This window comes from Coregonus lavaretus (assembly GCF_964263955.1).
Source record: "Coregonus lavaretus genome assembly, chromosome: 12".
NCBI classification, from domain to species: domain Eukaryota; kingdom Metazoa; phylum Chordata; class Actinopteri; order Salmoniformes; family Salmonidae; genus Coregonus; species Coregonus lavaretus.
The window spans coordinates 13,578,155-13,599,739 of NC_139999.1; the positions used below are offsets into that span (position 1 = coordinate 13,578,155).

A 21,585-nucleotide genomic window follows, 5' to 3' on the forward strand; every position below is an offset into this window, starting at 1 on the left:
CTTTTTTTCCCCACTGTATGTATACATATATATACTGTATTCTATTCTACTATATTTTAGTCTGTCACTCCGACATTACTCGTCCTAATATTTATATATTTCTTAATTCCATTATTTTACTTTTAGGTTGTGTGTATTGTGTGTATTGTTGTGAATTGTTAGATATACTGCATTGTTGGAGCTAGAAACACAAGCATTTAGCTACACCCGCAATAACATCTGCTAAACATGTGTATGTGACCAATAACATTTGATTTGATTTGATTTGACTATGGTAGATGACTGAACCAATCTATCTTTTCAGACTGTCAGAGTATTTCTCATTATTATAGATTAGATTTTCTCTTATTTACTTTTGTATATATTATGTTTTTGTTTTTGTCAATATGTGTGTTATATCTGTTGTTTGTAACAGTGTGTTATTTGTGAAAATGTAAATTGTATTTAAATTATAATAAAGCCTTCTTAATCCTCCTATGGAGCAAGCGTTATGCTTGAGAGGAGTGTTGAATCATCTCCACCCCCAGATGGTACACATCCCACCCCACCTCTCTGCTGGTTCCCTGCTACTTTGGGATCTGCCAACACTAAAGTACTTCACACTGGGGGCTGGGCCTGCATTATTTCGAGGGTCAGCGAACAGCGGCAGCATCAACGCCCTGTCATTCAGGCTCTCCCACACCCAGACCCACAGCCTTTCTTGCACCTCTCGTGCTTTGAGTAAACAGAGAGGTGGAGCACTATTGTGAAGGCCGGGGAGTTTTTGTGTAATGCCCATGTGAAATGTGCCTACTGTTTTGCACAGTTCTCACGGTTAGAGCACCCAGACACATAGTTAGTCAATGATGAACCTTTGCCAGTTTGATGAAACGTTAAATTTAAGCCACCGCCTCTGTCAGTGATTTCTATTGAGTTTGTTCTGGTTGCTGAATCCTCTATCAGTCATTGTTAATCACTTAAAGAATCCTTAACACAAATTGTGTGTGTTTGGGGGAAAGCTGAAGGACCAAACTACACACCTTTGTGTGTAGATTGGTAGTATAAAGGACTAGTTAACAGAAAGTCTTCTTCACAAGTCACTTGCTCCAGTAAAACAAATGGGGGCTTGGTCATTGGCTAAGTACATCTAGATTTCCATCTATAGTATAGAGTGGTGTTGTGTACATGTCAATAAGGACCCCATGTATTCTTTAAGAATGAGAGGAGCTTTGTTTGTCTTACAATGTCCTCTTAAGTTTATCACACTGAAACCCAAGTATTTTCAGCACCTCTCACAAGTGGAATTTGGGCGGCGTCTGTGTATGTTTTAAAAGGGACTTTTTTTAAGGGTAGTGTTCAGAAACAAAGGAAAGAGCCTGTTCAGACATGTTTTCACTCCATGGGTGCAGGAAATGTGAGCATGCAGTTGAAACACACAAACCATTACTCACACAAGGGAGATGTTTGACTATGACTTCATGCTTTGAACAATCATAATCACTGCCAGCATCTGCATCACTGCAGTATATTACCTTTCAGGGCTGATTGGTGGATAGCAGAATGAAAGACTTCTAGAATGAGTTGATGGAACTGTTTAGACAAAACACAGTGTGTTTAGGAAAGACACAGTGATGATGGTTATCAAGTTTAAGAGTCAGTCCAGGGTAACATGTTGAAATCCCCTCCTTGGTCAAATGTAGTGTGGTGCCAAATACATATGCAATGATTAAATAAATGAAGAATGAGAGAGTTTTTAAGTAATTCAAGAGGCAATTGTTTTATTTGAGATCTTACAAAAACTGTAAATACATTTCACAGCGTTCACTTTACAAAGAAAGTTTATAACAAATTGAATGAGACATATATTTCTTATCTTGCACTTATCCTTTGTATCAGTACATTCCAACAGCCACCCCCATGTAAAGATGAGTAGCAGTTTGTGTTTTTAGGTTTAGCCCCGCCCCCAGATCTGGCTAATCCTCTTCTGGTACGGGATGTAGAGGTGGAGCCAGAGCACAAATGAAAGTGAAATGTAATTCGGTAAAGAGCTGTAGTAAATGTAATGTGTGTTGGCCGAGGGGGCCTAATGAAGATGAGAGCACACATTCATATGCGTTTGTTTGTGTGCTCAGCTTGACGACGTCTGCCCTGAAGTCTGAAGAAAGGGAAGGAAGGGGCTGGGTAGAAGGCCTGGGGGGAGGAGGTGATAGAATACAGTGGCCCTCCAGCTTGCTCTGCCTCTCAAGTCTTGGGTTATGGCAGGGACAGCTGGGCTAGCAGACTCTGCATTGTCCCATTCAGACACACACACACACACACACACACACACACACACACACACGTACTCAGGAAGCACTGTCCTGTTTTTTGTTTACATTTCACAGTGGAAGGCTACTTGGGAGGGCTCCGGGGTATGGCCACTGGACCTAAAGCTGTGTGTGTGTGTGTGTGTGTGTCTGTGTGTGGTGTGTGTGTTGGCAGGGTTTAATGTAGTGTTTTAAGGCACATCTGTCAAGTAGCCTTTGTGTAGTTGAAAGTCAATGTGGCGCTTTCAGGGAAAATTGCATTATCTAGTCTGGTAGTTGCAAATTAGTGCAGGGAGGTTGATATAAGATGACTACAGTCTAAATTTGTCATGTGGTGAAGATGGCAAGTATTGAAAAAAGTAACGACCCAGGCACATAAGGTAACACACATTGTGGTCTGAACAATCAGTTGGCTGTGAGGCTAAAGGAGCTCTTGGTTCCACCTGCTCTTGGTTCCATAGGCACTGAGTGATGGCATGAGACAGCTGATCAGCTGATGCAGTACGAAGAAATGTGTCAGGATACGAAACCAAATATCTCATTTTTGGGGTGGGGTGGGGTAGAGTAGTACTCTACAAAGTACAGTAGCTCAGTTGGATATTAAAAATAACTGTAGTACACCAGTAGAGGGCAGTCATGTGTAGGAGTTGGAGAGATGGGGAGCCCAGAAGACAAGGGCCAGAGGTGTCAACCACAGGCAGCTGGTGGCACCTTAATTGGGGAGGACGGGCTCATAGTAATGGCTGGAATTGATTAAATGGAATGGTATCAAACACATCGTTTCCATGTGTTTGATACCATTCCATTCACTCCATTCCATCATGTCTTATGAGCTGTCCTCCTTTCACCAGCCTCCTGTGGTGTCAACTCAGCTGGGATTTACAGGAATGATGCCAACAGAGAAAGAAATTAAATACATAGATTAGAGGGTCAACATGTCATGATTTGTTTGATTTGTAAATAGTGTAATTGAATAATTAACTACTATTGTAGCATATGATATGAATTATATTAACCTCTTTCACATTCAAATACCGAAAGCATGTTATGTTGACTGTCAGTGAGGCTGGCGTTAGCAAGACTATGTCAGTTCAGCCGCACGCAGTGGCTTTGGTGATCTTTTTCCATTCCAAACTCCAAACACTCAGCCATCACTTTTTATGTGTAGTTTCAAGTGAACAACCGCACTCTTATTTTTCTTGTGAAATGTTCATAAAAATCTAGAGGAACACAAATAAAAACGCACTTGCATCCAACCTAATGATTTATGCAGGATCCCAATGTAACAGACTGAACAATTACGCTTCTGGTGAAATCTACGGGCTATTTGGGATGGTCACATATCTGTGAAACGCATAATTTATTCAAGCGCTCTGATGACACGTGACTGCTCTAGGAAGTGTATTTTGACATACATATCAACCGATGCGATAATTCATCGAACTCGACTGTCAAGGGATCAGGTAAACTTAATTTCCATAGAATGTCTTTATTTTAATTTTGTATTATTATTATTTATGTTCAGACTAGGTTAGTTTGAATAGTTTGAGTTAGATGGATTAGCTATACAAAATGACTTTATTGTGATTGTAAATGGACAGAAACGCTGTTGTTGGGTGACATTGTATCCATCCACTGCATGGCTAAAGTGAGACAGCTAGCAGGTGTAACAATCAGACCTATTTTACGGCCATAGATCGTGATGGCCATGTACATTATTAGCGCACATTGTTTTCAATAGGCCCTTCACGTGACATAATGCAGGGCCATAGGTGAGAGGACACTATTCATGACAAAGACATCATATTTTAGCCAGGGGTATTTTGTACGTTTTTGTATTTCAGTCAGAAATGAATAATAGGATAAAATAGAATCCATAAGCTAGCTATTATTGCTTATTATTCAAGGTCTAACATACAGTTTGGATGTAAACGTGATAAACACACTAGACAGAAGGTGGTTGTTAAACCATTTGGTTGGGATCCTTCTGCCAGTATCTACATTTGAAACCCCACCTCTTTAAGGAATACCTGGGATAGGATAAAGTAATCCTTCTACCCCCCCCCCCCCAAAAAAAAATTGTAAAGTGGTTATCCCACTGGCTATAGGGTGAATGCACCAATTTGTGAGTCGCTCTGGATAAGAGCGTCTGCTAAATGACGTAAATGTGCCCTTGAGCAAGGCACTTAACCCTAATTGCTCCTGTAAGTCGCTCTGGATAAGAGTGTCTGCTAAATGACTAAAATGTAATGTAATGTAATGTTCTGTTTTGGAATTGAGTGAAGGCTTCAATGTTCAATACATTTGCAATGGATGGGTTATGAGTTTCTACAAAGTTACACATTTATTGGGCGTAGGCTACTGTATAATTTCAGGATGGGACATTTTTCACTTTCCAATATCCAGCCTTTCAGATCATCTGGAAGACTGTGTTGCAATTCTCTAATGTCCTCAGAGGCAGACTGGGTTAACAATGTGAGCACTGTTGTTATTCATCAGGCTGCTAGGGGCTACCTAGTTTTCCCTCCACAATATAACTTTTGAGAAGCTATTAATTCAATGGTTTGTTAGTTCTGCACTTATCATGAGTTAAGACTCTAGCGTTACTCAAAATATGTATTTATAGTATCTTGTACACTATTTACTGGGACTGAGTTGATCCCTTACAGTCATAAATTAGTCGTTCTGTATGAAAATGGGACAACTCCCGAGTGGCGCAGCGGTCTAAGGCACTGCATCTCAGTACTTGAGGCGTCACTACAGACCCCCTGGTTCAATTCCAGGCTGTATCACAACCAGCCGTGATTGGGAGTCCCATAGGGCGGTGCACAATTGGCCCAGCGTCGTCCGGGTTTGGCCGGTGTAGGCCGTCATTGTAAATAAGAATTTGTTCTTAACTGACTTGCCTAGTTAAATAAAGGTAAAATAAAAATATATATATCCGTGTAATTTTTTATTTCCCTGAAAGGACAAAGACATTTTCTCAGGAGGATTGGGATTTAGACACCTGGGATAAGTATCTAAAATATTATTGAGATGGTTCCTATATCTTTGCCACTAGCCTAACTTACAATGTATATACAGTACAGAGCAAGTCTTTATGTCACTGTCATTGAAATCATTATACAATGTGTGGTCTTAAGTGTGGTAAAGGAGGCTTTGGTTACCCAAAGTTTCAAGAACTTCATGTCATGGATATTTGTTCACACTGAATGACCCGGCCTATGTTAATCTTTATTCAACTTTTTTATTTTATTACATTAACGTTGTATGTAGGTCAACATCCTGAAAGTCAGAGCTGCAATCTGGGTTGTTTGGATAGGACCACTCCTAAATCTTGACTTACTGTCAGCTAAAAATGTAAATGTTTTAATGAGTGTCCATCCATTATAAAAGTATTTGATTCCCAGGAGAATTCAGTGGCAATGACTTTTGTTGTTTGCTGTGTAAACTTCAATACATCAATACTAGACTATGATTTCAGATGTTACGTTAAAGTTACGCAAGCCATTTACGGTAGATGCCTCGTCTGTTTATCTTGTAAATGTTGACTTAGGCCACACTCTTTTCAATGGGCTCAGTCTAGAAACCATTTGATCAGTCCGGTTGTCTCTAAACATCCACCCCAAAACATGTAGGCCTTGAGGTTCAACCACTTGAATACAATCAATATGGAAAATGTAAAGAACATTTACCACAGGACTGGCCTGTTATCTACTGACAGAGTAGTTGCCTCACTTTGACACAAAAAATAAAGACATTGACCTATAGATGAACATATGACCAAGACATGGAAGAGGGTGCTGTTGGGGGGTGATGGTGGTCCTCTGTAGCTCAATTGGTAGAGCATGGCGCTTGTAACGCCAGGGTAGTGCGTTCGATCCCCGGGACCACCCATACGTAAAAATGTATGCACACATGACTGTAAGTCGCTTTGGATAAAAGTGTCTGCTAAATGGCATATTATATTATATTATGTTGTAGTTCCATATGTTGTAGTTCCTGGAGTAGCTAAGAGCTGTCACTTTCCCATATGCCACATCATTAAGAGTAGGCTAGGCTGCCTCACAGAAATACTGCTTGCATTGGCGGAAAAACAATCCACGACTGTAATCAATGTGTGTTTTAAGTGGGTGAATCAGCCACTGTGATTATGGGTTAATAACGTGGAAATACTTAGCAATCCACAACCGGTCTGTAAATCACCTTTTGAGGTTCCCTGTTCTTCTTGCACTGTCTCTCTCCTGTAGGAGCTGATCTGTCTTGGACCAGAGAATGTGGAAGGTTGTGTGGGCAGCTCTGCTGCTTCTGGCCACTGTGTGTGTCCAGAGAGGGTATGCCAAGGGAGCACAGAGACTGGGGCACGTGTCAGTGGTCATAGTGGGAGGTACAGGTGACTTGGCTAAGAAGTACCTGTGGCAGGGCTTTTTCCAGCTGTACGCTAACCAGGTAAGTAGCGGCTACAGCTTCTCCTTTTATGGCGTAGGCCTGTCGCCCAAGAATAAGGCCACGCCGATCCTGTTTGAAGTGCTGAAGGGAGTGGTCTGTCCTCGGGAGTTGTCTGTGGAGCGCTGTGCCCTGGTGAAGGAGCAGTTCCTGAGGCTGGCTGAGTATCGGCAGCTGAAGACTTCAGAGGACTACCAGGCCCTGGGCAAACACCTGACAGATCATCTGACGCAGGAGGGCATAGTGGAGGCAGGCAGGCTGTTCTACTTGTCAGTGCCAGCCTTCGCTTATGCGGACATTGCAGAAAGGATCAGCGACAGCTGCAGACCGACCGATGGGGCGTGGTTGAGGGTGGTACTGGAGAAGCCGTTTGGCCATGATTTCAGTAGCGCCCAACTCCTGTCCAGTCAACTGGGTACCTCCCTCAAAGATGACGAGATGTACAGGATCGATCACTATTTAGGGAAGCAGGTGATGTAGTAGGGCTCCTGATCAGTCCATACATAGTAGGTTACACTTTAACACAATTCTTCACATTTGAAGCAGATCTTTGGTTTAATTACGCTGACCGTCCTGAAATCGGGCACTAGAATTACTTTTTAAAAAATGTATGTTTACATGACTTCTTTTATTGATTTCCCACCGTTTTTATAAGTCAGAAGACAGCCATCCAGAGCTTCCTATGACTATGTAAACGTCTTCTGTCTCATAAACTTGTATTTGCCTCCCTCTGGTGGTTGGCTGCATAATGACATCAATTTATATCACTTCATTGCAACGTTACATCAAAGGGGCGGTCCTTAGAAAAACATTTATCCAGCTCGACTGCTTCACGGCACAGACATGGCAAAGCAATCGCTGAATTTGTCTTGAGCAGGCGGATCTAAATACATAACTTTCATGGCTCTACTTTCATGGCTCTACACTTCCTTAAACCTAAAATAAGTAAAGAATTTGTGTGGAAGTCAAACATTTGTTTTACATTAGAGGCGGACACATTGCATATGCTCAGAATGAAATCGATCCCTTTACATAGCCCTTCTCCCTTTGTCTATAGGAGGGACGCACGCTGTTTAAATGGCCTAAATGTTGATTTAGACTGTCCAAAATCTGTTACATTTGTGAACATCACTAATGTCATGATATGTTTGGTAAAGTAATAAAAAAGGTGAAATATTTTCTGTAGATGTTCCTAAAACAGATTATAAGTATATACTGTATTTATAATAATTTATAAAGTATTAAAGGCTTATTCATTCACATATACAGTGGGGAGAACAAGTATTTGATACACTGCCAATTTTGCAGGTTTTCCTACTTACAAAGCATGTAGAGGTCTGTAATTTTTATCATAGGTACACTTCAACTGTGAGAGACGGAATGTAAAAAAAAAATCCAGAAAATCACATTGTATGATTTTTAAGTAATGAATTTGCATTTTATTGAATGACATAAGTATTTGATACATCAGAAAAGCAGAACTTAATATTTGGTACAGAAACCTTTATTTGCAATTACAGAGATCATACGTTTCCTGTAGGTCTTGACCAGGTTTGCACACACTGCAGCAGGGATTTTGGCCCACTCCTCCATACAGACCTTCTCCAGATCCTTCAGGTTTCGGGGCTGTCGCTGGGCAATACAGACTTTCAGCTCCCTCCAAAGATTTTCTATTGGGTTCAGGTCTGGAGACTGGCTAGGCCACTCAAGGACCTTGAGATGCTTCTTACGGAGCCACTCCTTAGTTGCCCTGGCTGTGTGTTTTCGGGTCGTTGTCATGCTGGAAGACCCAGCCACGACCCATCTTCAATGCTCTTACTGAGGGAAGGAGGTTGTTGGCCAAGATCTCGCGATACATGGCCCCATCCATCCTCCCCTCAATACGGTGCAGTCGTCCTGTCCCCTTTGCAGAAAAGCATCCCCAAAGAATGATGTTTCCACCTCCATGCTTCACGGTTGGGATGGTGTTTTTGGGGTTGTACTCATCCTTCTTCTTCCTCCAAACACGGCGAGTGGAGTTTAGACCAAAAAGCTCTATTTTTGTCTCATCAGACCACATGACCTTCTCCCATTCCTCCTCTGGATCATCCAGATGGTCATTGGCAAACTTCAGACGGGCCTGGACATGCGCTGGCTTGAGCAGGGGGAACTTGCGTGCGCTGCAGGATTTTAATCCATGACGGCGTAGTGTGTTACTAATAGTTTTCTTTGAGACTGTGGTCCCAGCTCTCTTCAGGTCATTGACCAGGTCCTGCCGTGTAGTTCTGGGCTGATCCCTCACCTTCCTCATGATCATTGATGCCCCACGAGGTGAGATCTTGCATGGAGCCCCAGACCGAGGGTGATTGACCGTCATCTTGAACTTCTTCCATTTTCTAATAATTGCGCCAACAGTTGTTGCCTTCTCACCAAGTTGCTTGCCTATTGTCCTGTAGCCTATCCCAGCCTTGTGCAGGTCTACAATTGTATCCCTGATGTCCTTACACAGCTCTCTGATCTTGGCCATTGTGGAGAGGTTGGAGTCTGTTTGATTGAGTGTGTGGACAGGTGTCTTTTATACAGGTAACAAATTCAAACAGGTGCAGTTAATACAGGTAATGAGTGGAGAACAGGAGGGCTTCTTAAAGAAAAACGAACAGGTCTGTGAGAGCCGGAATTCTTACTGGTTGGTAAGTGATCAAATACTTATGTCATGCAATAAAATGCAAATTAATTACTTAAAAATCATACAATGTGATTTTCTGGATTTTTGTTTTAGATTCCGTCTCTCACAGTTGAAGTGTACCTATGATAAAAATTACAGACCTCTACATGCTTTGTAAGTAGGAAAACCTGCAAAATGGCAGTGTATCAAATACTTGTTCTCCCCACTGTATTTAAAGAAAAACCATATTTTTTATTTTTTTAAATGTTTTTTTTATACTTACACTACCGTTCAAAAGTTTGGGGTCACTTAGAAATGTCCTTGTTTTCGAAAGAAAAGCCATTTTTTGGTTCATTAAAATAACATCAAATTGATCAGAAATACAGTGTAGACATTGTTAATGTTGTAAATGGCTATTGTAGCTGGTAACGGCTGATTTTTAATGGAATATCTACATAGGCGTACAGAGGCACATTATCAGCAACCATCAGTCCTGTGTTCCAATGGCACGTTGTGTTTGCTAATCCAAGTTTATCATTTTAAAAGGCTAATTGATCATTAGAAAACCCTTTTACAATTATGTTAGCACAGCTGAAAACTGTTGTGCTGATTAAAGAAGCAATAAAACTGGCCTTCTTGAGACTAGGCCCAGGTGCACAACTGAGCAAGAGGACAAATAGTTTGAGAAACAGGCGCCTCACAGGTCCTCAACTGGCAGCTTCATTAAATAGTACCCGCAAAACACCAGTTACAACGTCAACAGTGAAGAGGCGACTCCGGGATGCTGACCTTCTAGGCAGAGTTTTCAAAGAAAAAGACATATCTCAGACTGGCCAATAAAAATAAAAGATTAAGATGGCCAGTCTGAGATATGGCTTTTTCTTTGCAACTCTGCCTGTGGGGGGACACACTACTAAATTAATAAAATATTGCCCTCTTGCAAGATTGATGACTAAAACCTTAGCGAAGCAGTGCAAAACGATTTGTCAGCTCAACTGGTTTTAATTCTATTGTTTGTTTTTATACTCAAAAGGTTGTCTCTAAGATTTTGCCATTCAGAAGGGAGAACAGCAAGCATCTGGATCCTATCTGGAACAAGCACCACATTGAGAGAGTGGAGATTGTACTGAAGGAGACCCTGGATGCCAAAGGTACTCTATGGTCCCAGGAAACTGACCATTTCACATTTTATGTTAGTGAAAGCAAGTGTATTAACCCCCTCTATAAAAATATGTGATGGTGATAGTAACATCACCTGTCAGGGAGTTTTTGATTGTTTGATTTATTTCTCCCCTTGTCACAGGTCGCATCCCCTTCTATGACCAGTACGGTGTGATCAGAGACGTGATACAAAACCACCTGACTGAGGTCATGACCCTTCTGACCATGGAGCTCCCATCCAACCTGAGCAACACTAAGGAGGTCCTCAAGAACAAGCTGAAGATCTTCAGTGCCTTGCAGCACCTGGACAGGAACTGTGCTGCCATTGGTCAGTACCAGGCCTACAATGCAGAGGTACAGGAAGAACTGAACAAAACAAAGGAGCACTTCAGCCTCACCCCCACCTTCACTGGTAAGTGTCATGAGAATGTTTGCCTGTAGGAAGTCTTCTCTTCAGCCTGTGCATTACAGGAGTATTAAAGGAGGAATTTGTATTGTCATATAGTAGTAACAAATTATTAGGGCCATGTGTTTTGGGTAATGATGTCACATGACCTGGTTTTTAACCTTTATTTTAAGCTTTTTCATCAAAATGTCTTTCTTTTCAGGTTAGATGGTCCAGCACTATCCTCAGACAATTTCTTTCATTTTTGGTGTAATTCTGATTTCTTGAAAAGGCTTAAAATAAAGGTTAACATCTCAGTCATGTGACATGATAGTCCAAAACACAGGGCCCTACATATGATACATATTTTTTGTGTGATTTTTTTTTCAGTGATAAAACTGTTTGTTTTTCTATTTCAGGTGTAATGGTGCACATTGACCTAGCCCAGTACGAGGGCATGCCAGTCATCCTAACCTCAGGGAAGATGCTGGATGAGCGCGTAGGCTACGCTCGCATTCTGTTCAAGAATGACATCTTCTGTATCCAGAGCCACAGCAGTGTCCACTGCAAGCCCAAGCAGATTGTGTTCTACTTTGGCCACGGCACTCTGCAGTACCCAGCCATTCTCGTGAGTAAGAACCTGTTCAAGCCAGACCTGATGGACACTGAGTGGAAGGAGGTAACGGAACACAAAGATGTCAGGGTATTAGGTTTGCCCATCTCAGACTACTACGTGCTGATGCCAACGGTGGAGAGAGAGGCTTACGCAGAACTCATTTCGCACATCTTCCAAGGCCGGAAAGACAGCTTTATCAGTGCTGAGAACCTGCTGGCCTCCTGGAGTTTCTGGACACCTCTCCTGCAGAGCCTGGCCAACACCTTCCCCCGCCTGTATCCCGGGGGAGCGGACAACGGCAACATGCTGGACTTCAAACTGTTGGGACGGGAGGTGACCTTCGCCAATGAGGCAGTGGTCATGGTCACCCAGGACCACATGGGCGGGTCTGGGGCGGAGAGCTTCCAGGTGATGCAGGGGAAGTACCGCAGCGCTGACATGGTGTCTGCCTGGCCCGAGGAGCTCATCGTGCGGCTGGCCGCAGACCTGCAGGCTGCAGCGGAGAACGCGGTAAGGGAGGGCGGACGCTTCCACCTGGCCCTCTCCGGGGGCTCCAGTCCCCTAGCTCTGTTCCAGAGGCTGGCCCGCCACCACTACTCCTTCCCCTGGAGGGACACCCACGTGTGGATGGTGGATGAGCGATGCGTGCCTCTTACAGAGTTGGACTCCAACTTCCGCACCCTGCACGACCACCTGCTCAAACACGTGAAGATGTCCTACTTCAATATCCACCCCATGCCAGTGCAGATGAACCAGCGGCTGTGTGTGGAGGAGGATAGTGGAGCGCTGCTCTATGAGAGAGACATCACCCAGCTGGTTAACGCTTCCAGCTTCCACTTTGTCCTGCTGGGAGTGGGCTACGACGGCCACACTGCCTCTCTGTTCCCAGGCAGCAAACTAGACGCCAGTGGGAACAGTCTAGTAGCCCTCACCGAGAGCCCAGCCAAGCCTCACCAGCGTATGAGCCTCACCCTCAAGGCTATCAACCAGGCCCAGAAAGTAGGTGTGCTGGTGATGGGTAAGAGCAAACATGAGCTGGTCACCCAGCTCAGCCGAGTCAAGGACAACCCAAACAATTGGCCCATCACTGGGATCCGGCCGACCAGTGGCAGGCTAGTATGGTACATAGACTATGATGCTCTATTAGGATAGGGGATACTGTAGCAATGAAATGATGTACATTTAAATGGATACAATTTATGATTTGTGTAATTTTGATCAAGAATTTAAAGTAATGATAAAGTTCTGTTGATTCTGGGCACCTTACTTAAAGTTGAAAGTAGAAATGGTATACTGGTGGTATATGTTTTCTTTTTCAATATACAAGATGTAGGGTTAATGTTGTGTGTGTGTGATGCGCGCATGTATGTTAAAGAAGTATGATTGTTTATGTTTACCAAATGGACATCTCAGGAAAGCAAAGTAGATATGGAAGTTTGTTTTTCAGATCATGAATAATTATTAAAGACTGACTATATTTTATATAATTGTAAAAACTGTATATTTTCTCATAAGGCTACCTGTTCTCCACTGAACCAGCATAGAATAGGATTGTTAAAAGGGGATTTTGAACTGTGAAAGGCCAATAATTTAGGTAGAAATTAATGGTCAACAGATAATGTAGGCTATAGCCATGTATTATTGTATTTGTGCCTCAATGACAAATGAAATCAAACTGCATAATGTAATGTACTGTCCAGTACATTCAATTACCAAAAAGCACATTCCGATCAATTGCTGCTTTTGTTTTAATCTTTGCTCATGAATTTAAAAAACTAAAATGATGATCTAATGTATTACTTGATAGCTATGTAAAATGTCCACAGCCTTTGACCCTAATGTGTGTAATTTTCCCTATAAGCCAGCCCAGTATATCCTAATATGTCCTCTTTTAATGTGAGAAAGTGAAATGGTGCTAATAAGAGGTGTTTAGAAGTTGTGACCTTCCAAATGTAGTACTTTTCAAATGGATTTAAAACAGGTTGATGAAGTTTGGTCGAACCGCTTAACTACGTTTACCTTAATTAAGGTCTGGATTCAATCCGTATCACGGAAGCTCCACGTATACATTTTAAGGTCATTTCCGATTGAGCTGACATATGCAGCATTTACCGTGAATGCAGTCTCGGTGAACGCGGGAACTTTGCCTTTTTATAATTTCTATCGAGTTATAACGCAGATCTTCCGTGACACTTCTGCGATATGGATGGAATCCAGCCCTAATTATACAGAGAAGTGTATGTTAATATACCTTTATACTTGCCTGCGAAAAGGTTTCAATTTGATGTTTGCAGATACGAGGTTCTATCTGACATTTTGGTAGAACAATTAGTTAGTCATATATAATTGATCTTTAGATAGTTCTTCGTGTGTCTGAAGTTCAATTTTTTAAAAGTTCATTAAAAAAAACTATATATATATATATATACACACTGCTCAAAAAAATAAAGGGAACACTTAAACAACACAATGTAACTCCAAGTCAATCACACTTCTGTGAAATCAAACTGTCCACTTAGGAAGCAACACTGATTGACAATACATTTCACATGCTGTTGTGCAAATGGAATAGACAACAGGTGGAAATTATAGGCAATTAGCAAGACACCCCCAATAAAGGACTGGTTTTGCAGGTGGTGACCACAGACCACTTCTCAGTTCCTATGCTTCCTGGCTGATGTTTTGGTCACTTTTGAATGCTGGCGGTGCTTTCACTCTAGTGGTAGCATGAGATGGAGTCTACCACCCACACAAGTGGCTCAGGTAGTGCAGCTCATCCAGGATGGCACATCAATGCGAGCTGTAGCAAGAAGGTTTGCTGTGTCTGTCAGCGTAGTGTCCAGAGCATGGAGGCGCTACCAGGAGACAGGCCAGTACATCAGGAGACGTGGAGGAGGCCGTAGGAGGGCAACAACCCAGCAGCAGGACTGCTACCTCCGCCTTTGTGCAAGGAGGAGCAGGAGGAGCACTGCCAGAGCCCTGCAAAATGACCTCCAGCAGGCCACAAATGTGCATGTGTCTGCTCAAACGGTCAGAAACAGACTCCATGAGGGTGGTATGAGGGCCCGACGTCCACAGGTGGGGGTTGTGCTTACAGCCCAACACCGTGCAGGACGTTTGGCATTTGCCAGAGAACACCAAGATTGGCAAATTCGCCACTGGCGCCCTGTGCTCTTCACAGATGAAAGCAGGTTCACACTGAGCACGTGACAGACGTGACAGAGTCTAGAGACGCCGTGGAGAACGTTCTGCTGCCTGCAACATCCTCCAGCATGACCGGTTTGGCGGTGGGTCAGTCATGGTGTGGGGTGGCATTTCTTTGGGGGGCCGCACAGCCCTCCATGTGCTCGCCAGAGGTAGCCTGACTGCCATTAGGTACCGAGATGAGATCCTCAGACCCCTTGTGAGAACATATGCTGGTGCAAGACAATGCTAGACCTCATGTGGCTGGAGTGTGTCAGCAGTTCCTGCAAGAGGAAGGCATTGATGCTATGGACTGGCCCGCCCGTTCCCCAGACCTGAATCCAATTGAGCACATCTGGGACATCATGTCTCGCTCCATCCACCAATGCCACGTTGCACCACAGACTGTCCAGGAGTTGGCGGATGCTTTAGTCCAGGTCTGGGAGGAGATCCCTCAGGAGACCATCCGCCACCTCATCAGGAGCATGCCCAGGCGTTGTAGGGAGGTCATACAGGCACGTGAAGGCCACACACACACTACTGAGCCTCATTTTGACTTGTTTTAAGGACATTACATCAAAGTTGGATCAGCCTGTAGTGTGGTTTTCCACTTTAATTTTGAGGGTGACTCCAAATCCAGACCTCCATGGGTTGATACATTTGATTTCCATTGATATTTTTTGTGTGATTTTGTTGTCAGCACATTCAACTATGTAAAGAAAAAAGTATTTAATAAGATTATTTCATTCATTCAGATCTATGATGTGTTATTTTAGTGTTCCCTTTATTTCTTTGAGCAGTGTATATATATATATATATATATATTTATATATAAAAGTTTGGACACACCTACTCATTCAAGGGTTTTTCTTTATTTTTACAATTTTTTACATTGTAGAATAATAGTGAAGACGTCAAAACTACGGAATAACTGATATGGAATCATGTAGTAACCAAAAAAGTGTTAAACAAATCAAAATATATTTTATGTTTGAGATTCTTCAAATAGCCACCCTTTGCCTTGATGACAGCTTTGCACACTCTTGGCATTCTCTCAACCAGCTTCATGAGGTAGTCACCAGGAATGCATTTCAATTAACAGGTGTGCCTTCTTAAAAGTTAATTTGTGGAATTTCTTTCCTTCTTAATGCGTTTGAGCCAATCAGTTGTGTTGTGACAAGGTAGGGGGGGTATACATAAGATAGCCCTATTTGGTAAAAGACCAAGTCCATATTATGGCAAGAACAGCTCAAATAAGCAAAGAGAAACGACAGTCCATCATTACTTTAAGACATGAAGGTCAGTCAATACGGACCATTTCAAGAATTTTTAATGTTTCTTCAAGTGTAGTTGCAAAAACCATCAAGCGCTATGATGAAACTGGCTCTCATGAGGACCACCACAGGAATGGAAGACCCAGAGTTACCTCTGCTGCAGAGGATAAGTTCATTAGAGTTACCAGCCTCAGAAATTGCAGCCCAAATAAATGCTTCACAGAGTTCAAGTCACAGACACATAAAGTGGGGAAAAAATGTATTTAGTCAGCCACCAATTGTGCAAGTTCTCCCACTTAAAAAGATGAGAGAGGCCTGTAATTTTCATCATAGGTACACGTCAACTATGACAGACAAAATGAGAAAAAAAATCCAGAAAATCACATTGTAGGATTTTTAATGAATTTATTTGCAAATTATGGTGGAAAATAAGTATTTGGTCAATAACAAAAGTTTCTCAATACTTTGTTATATACCCTTTGTTGGCAATGACACAGGTCAAACGTTTTCTGTAAGTCTTCACAAGGTTTTCACACACTGTTGCTGGTATTTTGGCCCATTCCTCCATGCAGATCTCCTCTAGAGCAGTGATGTTTTGGGGCTGTCGCTGGGCAACACAGACTTTCAACTCCCTCCAAAGATTTTCTATGGGGTTGAGATCTGGAGACTGGCTAGGCCACTCCAGGACCTTGAAATGCTTCTTACGAAGCCACTCCTTCGTTGCCCGGGCGGTGTGTTTGGGATCATTGTCATGCTGAAAGACCCAGCCACGTTTCATCTTCAATGCCCTTGCTGATGGAAGGAGGTTTTCACTCAAAATCTCACGATACATGGCCCCATTCATTCTTTCCTTTACACGGATCAGTCGTCCTGGTCCCTTTGCAGAAAAACAGCCCCAAAGCATGATGTTTCCACCCCATGCTTCACAGTAGGTATGGTGTTCTTTGGATGCAACTCAGCATTCTTTGTCCTCCAAACACGACGAGTTGAGTTTTTACCAAAAAGTTCTATTTTGGTTTCATCTGACCATATGACATTCTCCCAATCCTCTTCTGGATCATCCAAATGCACTCTAGCAAACTTCAGACGGGCCTGGACATGTACTGGCTTAAGCAGGGGGACACGTCTGGCACTGCAGGATTTGAGTCCCTGGCGGCGAAGTGTGTTACTGATGGTAGGCTTTGTTACTTTGGTCCCAGCTCTCTGCAGGTCATTCACTAGGTCCCCCCGTGTGGTTCTGGGATTTTTGCTCACCGTTCTTGTGATCATTTTGACCCCACAGGGTGAGATCTTGCGTGGAGCCCCAGATCGAGGGAGATTATCAGTGGTCTTGTATGTCTTCCATTTCCTAATAATTGCTCCCACAGTTGATTTCTTCAAACCAAGCTGCTTACCTATTGCAGATTCAGTCTTCCCAGCCTGGTGCAGGTCTACAATTTTGTTTCTGGTGTCCTTTGACAGCTCTTTGGTCTTGGCCATAGTGGAGTTTGGAGTGTGACTGTTTGAGGTTGTGGACAGGTGTCTTTTATACTGATAACAAGTTCAAACAGGTGCCATTAATACAGGTAACGAGTGGAGGACAGAGGAGCCTCTTAAAGAAGAAGTTACAGGTCTGTGAGAGCCTGAAATCTTGCTTGTTTGTAGGTGACCAAATACTTATTTTCCACCATAATTTGCAAATAAATTCATTAAAAATCCTACAATGTGATTTTCTGGAAAAAAATTCTCAATTTGTCTGTCATAGTTGACGTGTACCTATGATGAAAATTACAGGCCTCTCTCATCTTTTTAAGTGGGAGAACTTGCACAATTGGTGGCTGACTAAATACTTTTTTCCCCACTGTATCAACATCAACTGTTCAGAGGGGACTGTGTGAATCAGGCCTTCATGGTCGAATTGCTGCAAAGAAACCACTACTAAAGGACACCAATAAGAAGAAGAGACCTGCTTGGGCCAAGAAACACGAGCAATGGACATTAGACCGGTGGAAATTTGTACGGATGATCTCCGCATGTGTATTTCCCACCGTAAATCATGGAGGAGGAGGTGTAATGGTGTGGGGATCTTTGCTGGTGACACAGTCTGTGATTTATTTAGAATTCAAGGCACACTTAACCAGCATGGCTACCACAGCATTCTGCAGCGAAATGCCATCCCATCTGGTTTGGGCTTAGTGGGACTATCATTTGTTTTTCAACAGGACAATGACCCAACACACCTCCAGGCTGTGTAAGGGCTATTTTACCAAGAAGGAGAGTGATGGAGTGCTGCATCAGATGACCTGGCCTCCACAATCCCCCGACCTCAACCCAATTGAGATGGTTTGGGATGAGTCTGAGGGCAGAGTGAAGGAAAAGCAGCCAACAAGTGCTCAGCATGTGTAGGAACTCCTTCAAGACTGTTGGAAAAGCATTCCCGGTGAAGCTGGTTGAGAGAATGCCAAGAGTGTGCAAAGCTGTCGTCAATGTAGAAAATAGTACAAATAAAGAAAAACCCTTGAATGACTAGGTGTGTCCAAACCTTTGACTGGTACTATATATAAAATTATATCTGCATAAACCCAATTGAACTTGGCGCTATAAGGTTCTATCTGCAAACCTGAACAAATACAGACATTTCCCTCTAAGTATGGTCTAGGCTAGTGTAGCCAGCAATAATGGCACGGCAGCAAAAAAACTAAACTGTCAGAAATCTGTGAAGGAAATTTTACTTTGTGCATCTTGTCTTTGGTGTCATAAACAATCCTTGGTTCCTGCCTGTGCCCGGTAAAGATATGAGGGGGGGCCGTCATGACCTCCTCCTTAAGACTATTTTTGGCAGAACGCCCAGAGTGTGTGTGCGAGCACTTGTGTGCATATAATAATATATATGCTGGTTGGACTAGACTGTTTGTACTAGTTAGCCATTGTTCCCTCTCTGGCCAAGCCTGAGTAGCCTATGGGTTGTTACCCAGAGTCCTCCCTCCACCAAGAAAAAGGCTGAGAATAAACATAAGCAATGGCATCAGTTCTGGAAAATGGTATATGTTGTGGTGAAGGCTTACGTGTACTCAGGATACAAGCCAATGACAGAACAGCTCAGGAGTTGTTTTTGCCTGCGAATGCAGAAATATTCAAATGCTTTATGCATAATTTCCTTTGGAGCATTAGAACCTCTGGACCATATTATAAAGTCGCTAACTGTAATAGTAGGCAAAACATACGTATGTCACATCCCTGTAAAGCTACTGATCCAAGTTATATCTCAAATGCTATACTTTACTTACACACTGTTGTGCAGGCAGGTTGATGGTGCACAGTCCCTGGCCAAAATACACAAGTCCAAACCAATGGTAGGCTGCCCTGAAGCTCTGGGGCACTGGGTCTATCAGCATGAATGTTACTGCAAAACCTGGTCAGGAGGCAGAGTTTCATCAGACAAACAGGTGCCAATTACTTGTGTCTCTTACCATTTGTAGATGTGGGATAAGTGGTTTCCAATAACTGAATCTTGTACCAATTCGGTGCCTTTTGAGGAGTGTAACTTGGTCAAAAAAACGTTTTATTTCACCTAATTTTAACATTCTGTCATAAAGAGCACGTTAAACTTAATTTTAAAAAACACGTTGCCATCTCAAGAGGTTAAATAAAAAAATGACTATAGTAAGTGCCTATAGTAAGTAAAGTAACACGGTTGACCGTAACAGGTGTTGACTGTAACAGGGTTGACGATTTAATCTTAAATCAGCCATAAATCCCCTTGTGACAGGGGGAATGGAAGATTATTGTGTGCAACAGGGAGTGGCAATTGAATGCAAGCTTCACCATTTTTTATTATTGCGAAAACATTTCTAGCCTGTCTATCTATGGGTAACAGGATTGACATGTTATGCTCGACCGCTCAGTTTTCCACCACAAAACAACAGAAAATGGCAAAAAATTGTAGAACCAGCTCAACTGCTTTTACACTGTGATTTGACTATTAGATGTTCAATGTTTCTTTAGAAAACAATATTTACAAACAAATGTTTTCACCATATTAAAACAGGAGTTCAGTTCACATAACAGGGTTGACCTTAAAATGTGGGACAGATGTAAATGAATCACTAATCAAATGAAATAAAATAAAACATCTTCAGAAATGACTGTCAAAGCAACAAAATAACTTGGAGAAATGTTTGGATTATGTGGGTTAAAATCTGGAACATGACAAAATGCTGCATTTTAGCAAGCCTTTATTCATATTAAAAATCTGATTTCTAGAATTCTCCATGTGGTCTATATTAAAGGGCACTTCAATATAAAAAGGCTCTTAAAATTCTATATTGGTGCACAATTTTTACTTTAAATATCAAAGGGAAGCAAACGGCACTCTTTTCGTGGAACAACCCACATACTTTATATGTACATTTAGATTGTTGCAAGGAATGCAATGTCCCAATCTCCCGAGTGGAGCAGTGGCCTAAGGCACTGCATCTCAGTGCTTGAGGCGTCACTACAGACCCCCTGGTTCGATTCCAGGCTGTATCACAACCAGCCGTGATTGGGAGTCCCATAGGGCGGCATAGGCCGTCATTGTAAATAAGAATGTGTTCTTAACTGACTTGCCTAGTTAAATAAAGGTAAAATACAATTAAAATAAATAAACATCTGATTGAACTAAGAGGAGGATAGGAATGTCCAAAGCTTGTCTCTACTGCCATCTCTCTTTCATCATAATCAAATCAACTTATTTTGAACTTGGCTAAAATAAAATGATTAAACATTGCTTTTGCCAAAAGCCAAACAATTGTGAGGAGCACACCTCATTAAACTATAAGAAATAGCTATCAAAAATGTCTTTACAAAGCAGGATGTAGCCATAAAGGATAAGACAATGAAGGCAGTGAGATTGTTCAGAAAACGCTGCTGGCAGTATGGAGAGGATTTGGGCCTGGGGGATTTAAACTCCAAATCAGAAACTTGACATAGTACACACTGCATGTATGATTTCTAATTAAAAGCTTTTAGTTTTACATTTGCATTTACTTAACTGGTTGACACTTAAAATTAAGGGATGAGAACTAGTGCCACAAAGATTGCATTAATTATCTGACTGCAAATAAAAGACTAGAATAAGATTCATGCTCATTTAGAATACGTTACTAATAGAAAACATATTATCAATAGTACAAAGAAAAGTAAAGAAATCACCATCAGATCATTTTTCACAACACAAGAAGCCACCAACAAAAGTAGAATGCATTCAAATAGCTAGTTATTGTTAATTATCATCATAGAAATTAGACCCAGACCCAATCTGTGAATAGACCTTGACACCTCCAATACTTACAATTGTAACCTTTGATTCCTTGGTATGATATGCCTTGTATACTGTGCTAACGGGTAATGTAGCATTGTGCCCATTCATTTTGAATAAACTATGCCAAAGAAGTGAGAGGTGATAGGCCTTGATGACACATCCTTCCCAGTTCTAATTACTGTGAAAATTATCCCCCAACCACGCATACTCTGGGGTGCATCCATGTGAGGCCTTTACTGGCCTATAGGGATCTGATTTCCTCACCGAACACTATGGTAAAATGTAAAACCCATCCTAGGATCTATGCTTG

General features: G+C 42.1%; 1 protein-coding gene across 1 annotated transcript; it reads left to right on the plus strand.

Annotated features, from left to right (window-relative positions):
- The first annotated feature begins 3,663 nt into the window (after positions 1–3,663).
- h6pd (hexose-6-phosphate dehydrogenase (glucose 1-dehydrogenase)) lies at positions 3,664–13,322 on the plus strand. The gene is made up of 5 exons (XM_084173287.1): positions 3,664–3,748; positions 6,536–7,202; positions 10,409–10,526; positions 10,679–10,948; positions 11,341–13,322. Exons 2-5 carry the CDS (start codon positions 6,561–6,563, stop codon positions 12,687–12,689), a joined length of 2,379 nt encoding a protein of 792 aa, XP_084029413.1. The 5' UTR covers positions 3,664–3,748; positions 6,536–6,560; the 3' UTR covers positions 12,690–13,322.
- Positions 13,323–21,585: the final 8,263 nt, after the last annotated feature.

What these genes read in the sequence shown, in the direction of transcription:
- h6pd (XM_084173287.1), top strand. Translation starts at nt 6,561, where the DNA reads ATGTGGAAGGTTGTGTGGGCAGCTCTGCTGCTTCTGGCCACTGTGTGT. An exon ending in ATCACTATTTAGGGAAGCAG is followed by an intron (nt 7,203 to 10,408) that starts GTGATGTAGTAG and finishes TATACTCAAAAG; the next exon opens with GTTGTCTCTAAGATTTTGCC. An exon ending in CCTCACCCCCACCTTCACTG is followed by an intron (nt 10,949 to 11,340) that starts GTAAGTGTCATG and finishes TTTCTATTTCAG; the next exon opens with GTGTAATGGTGCACATTGAC.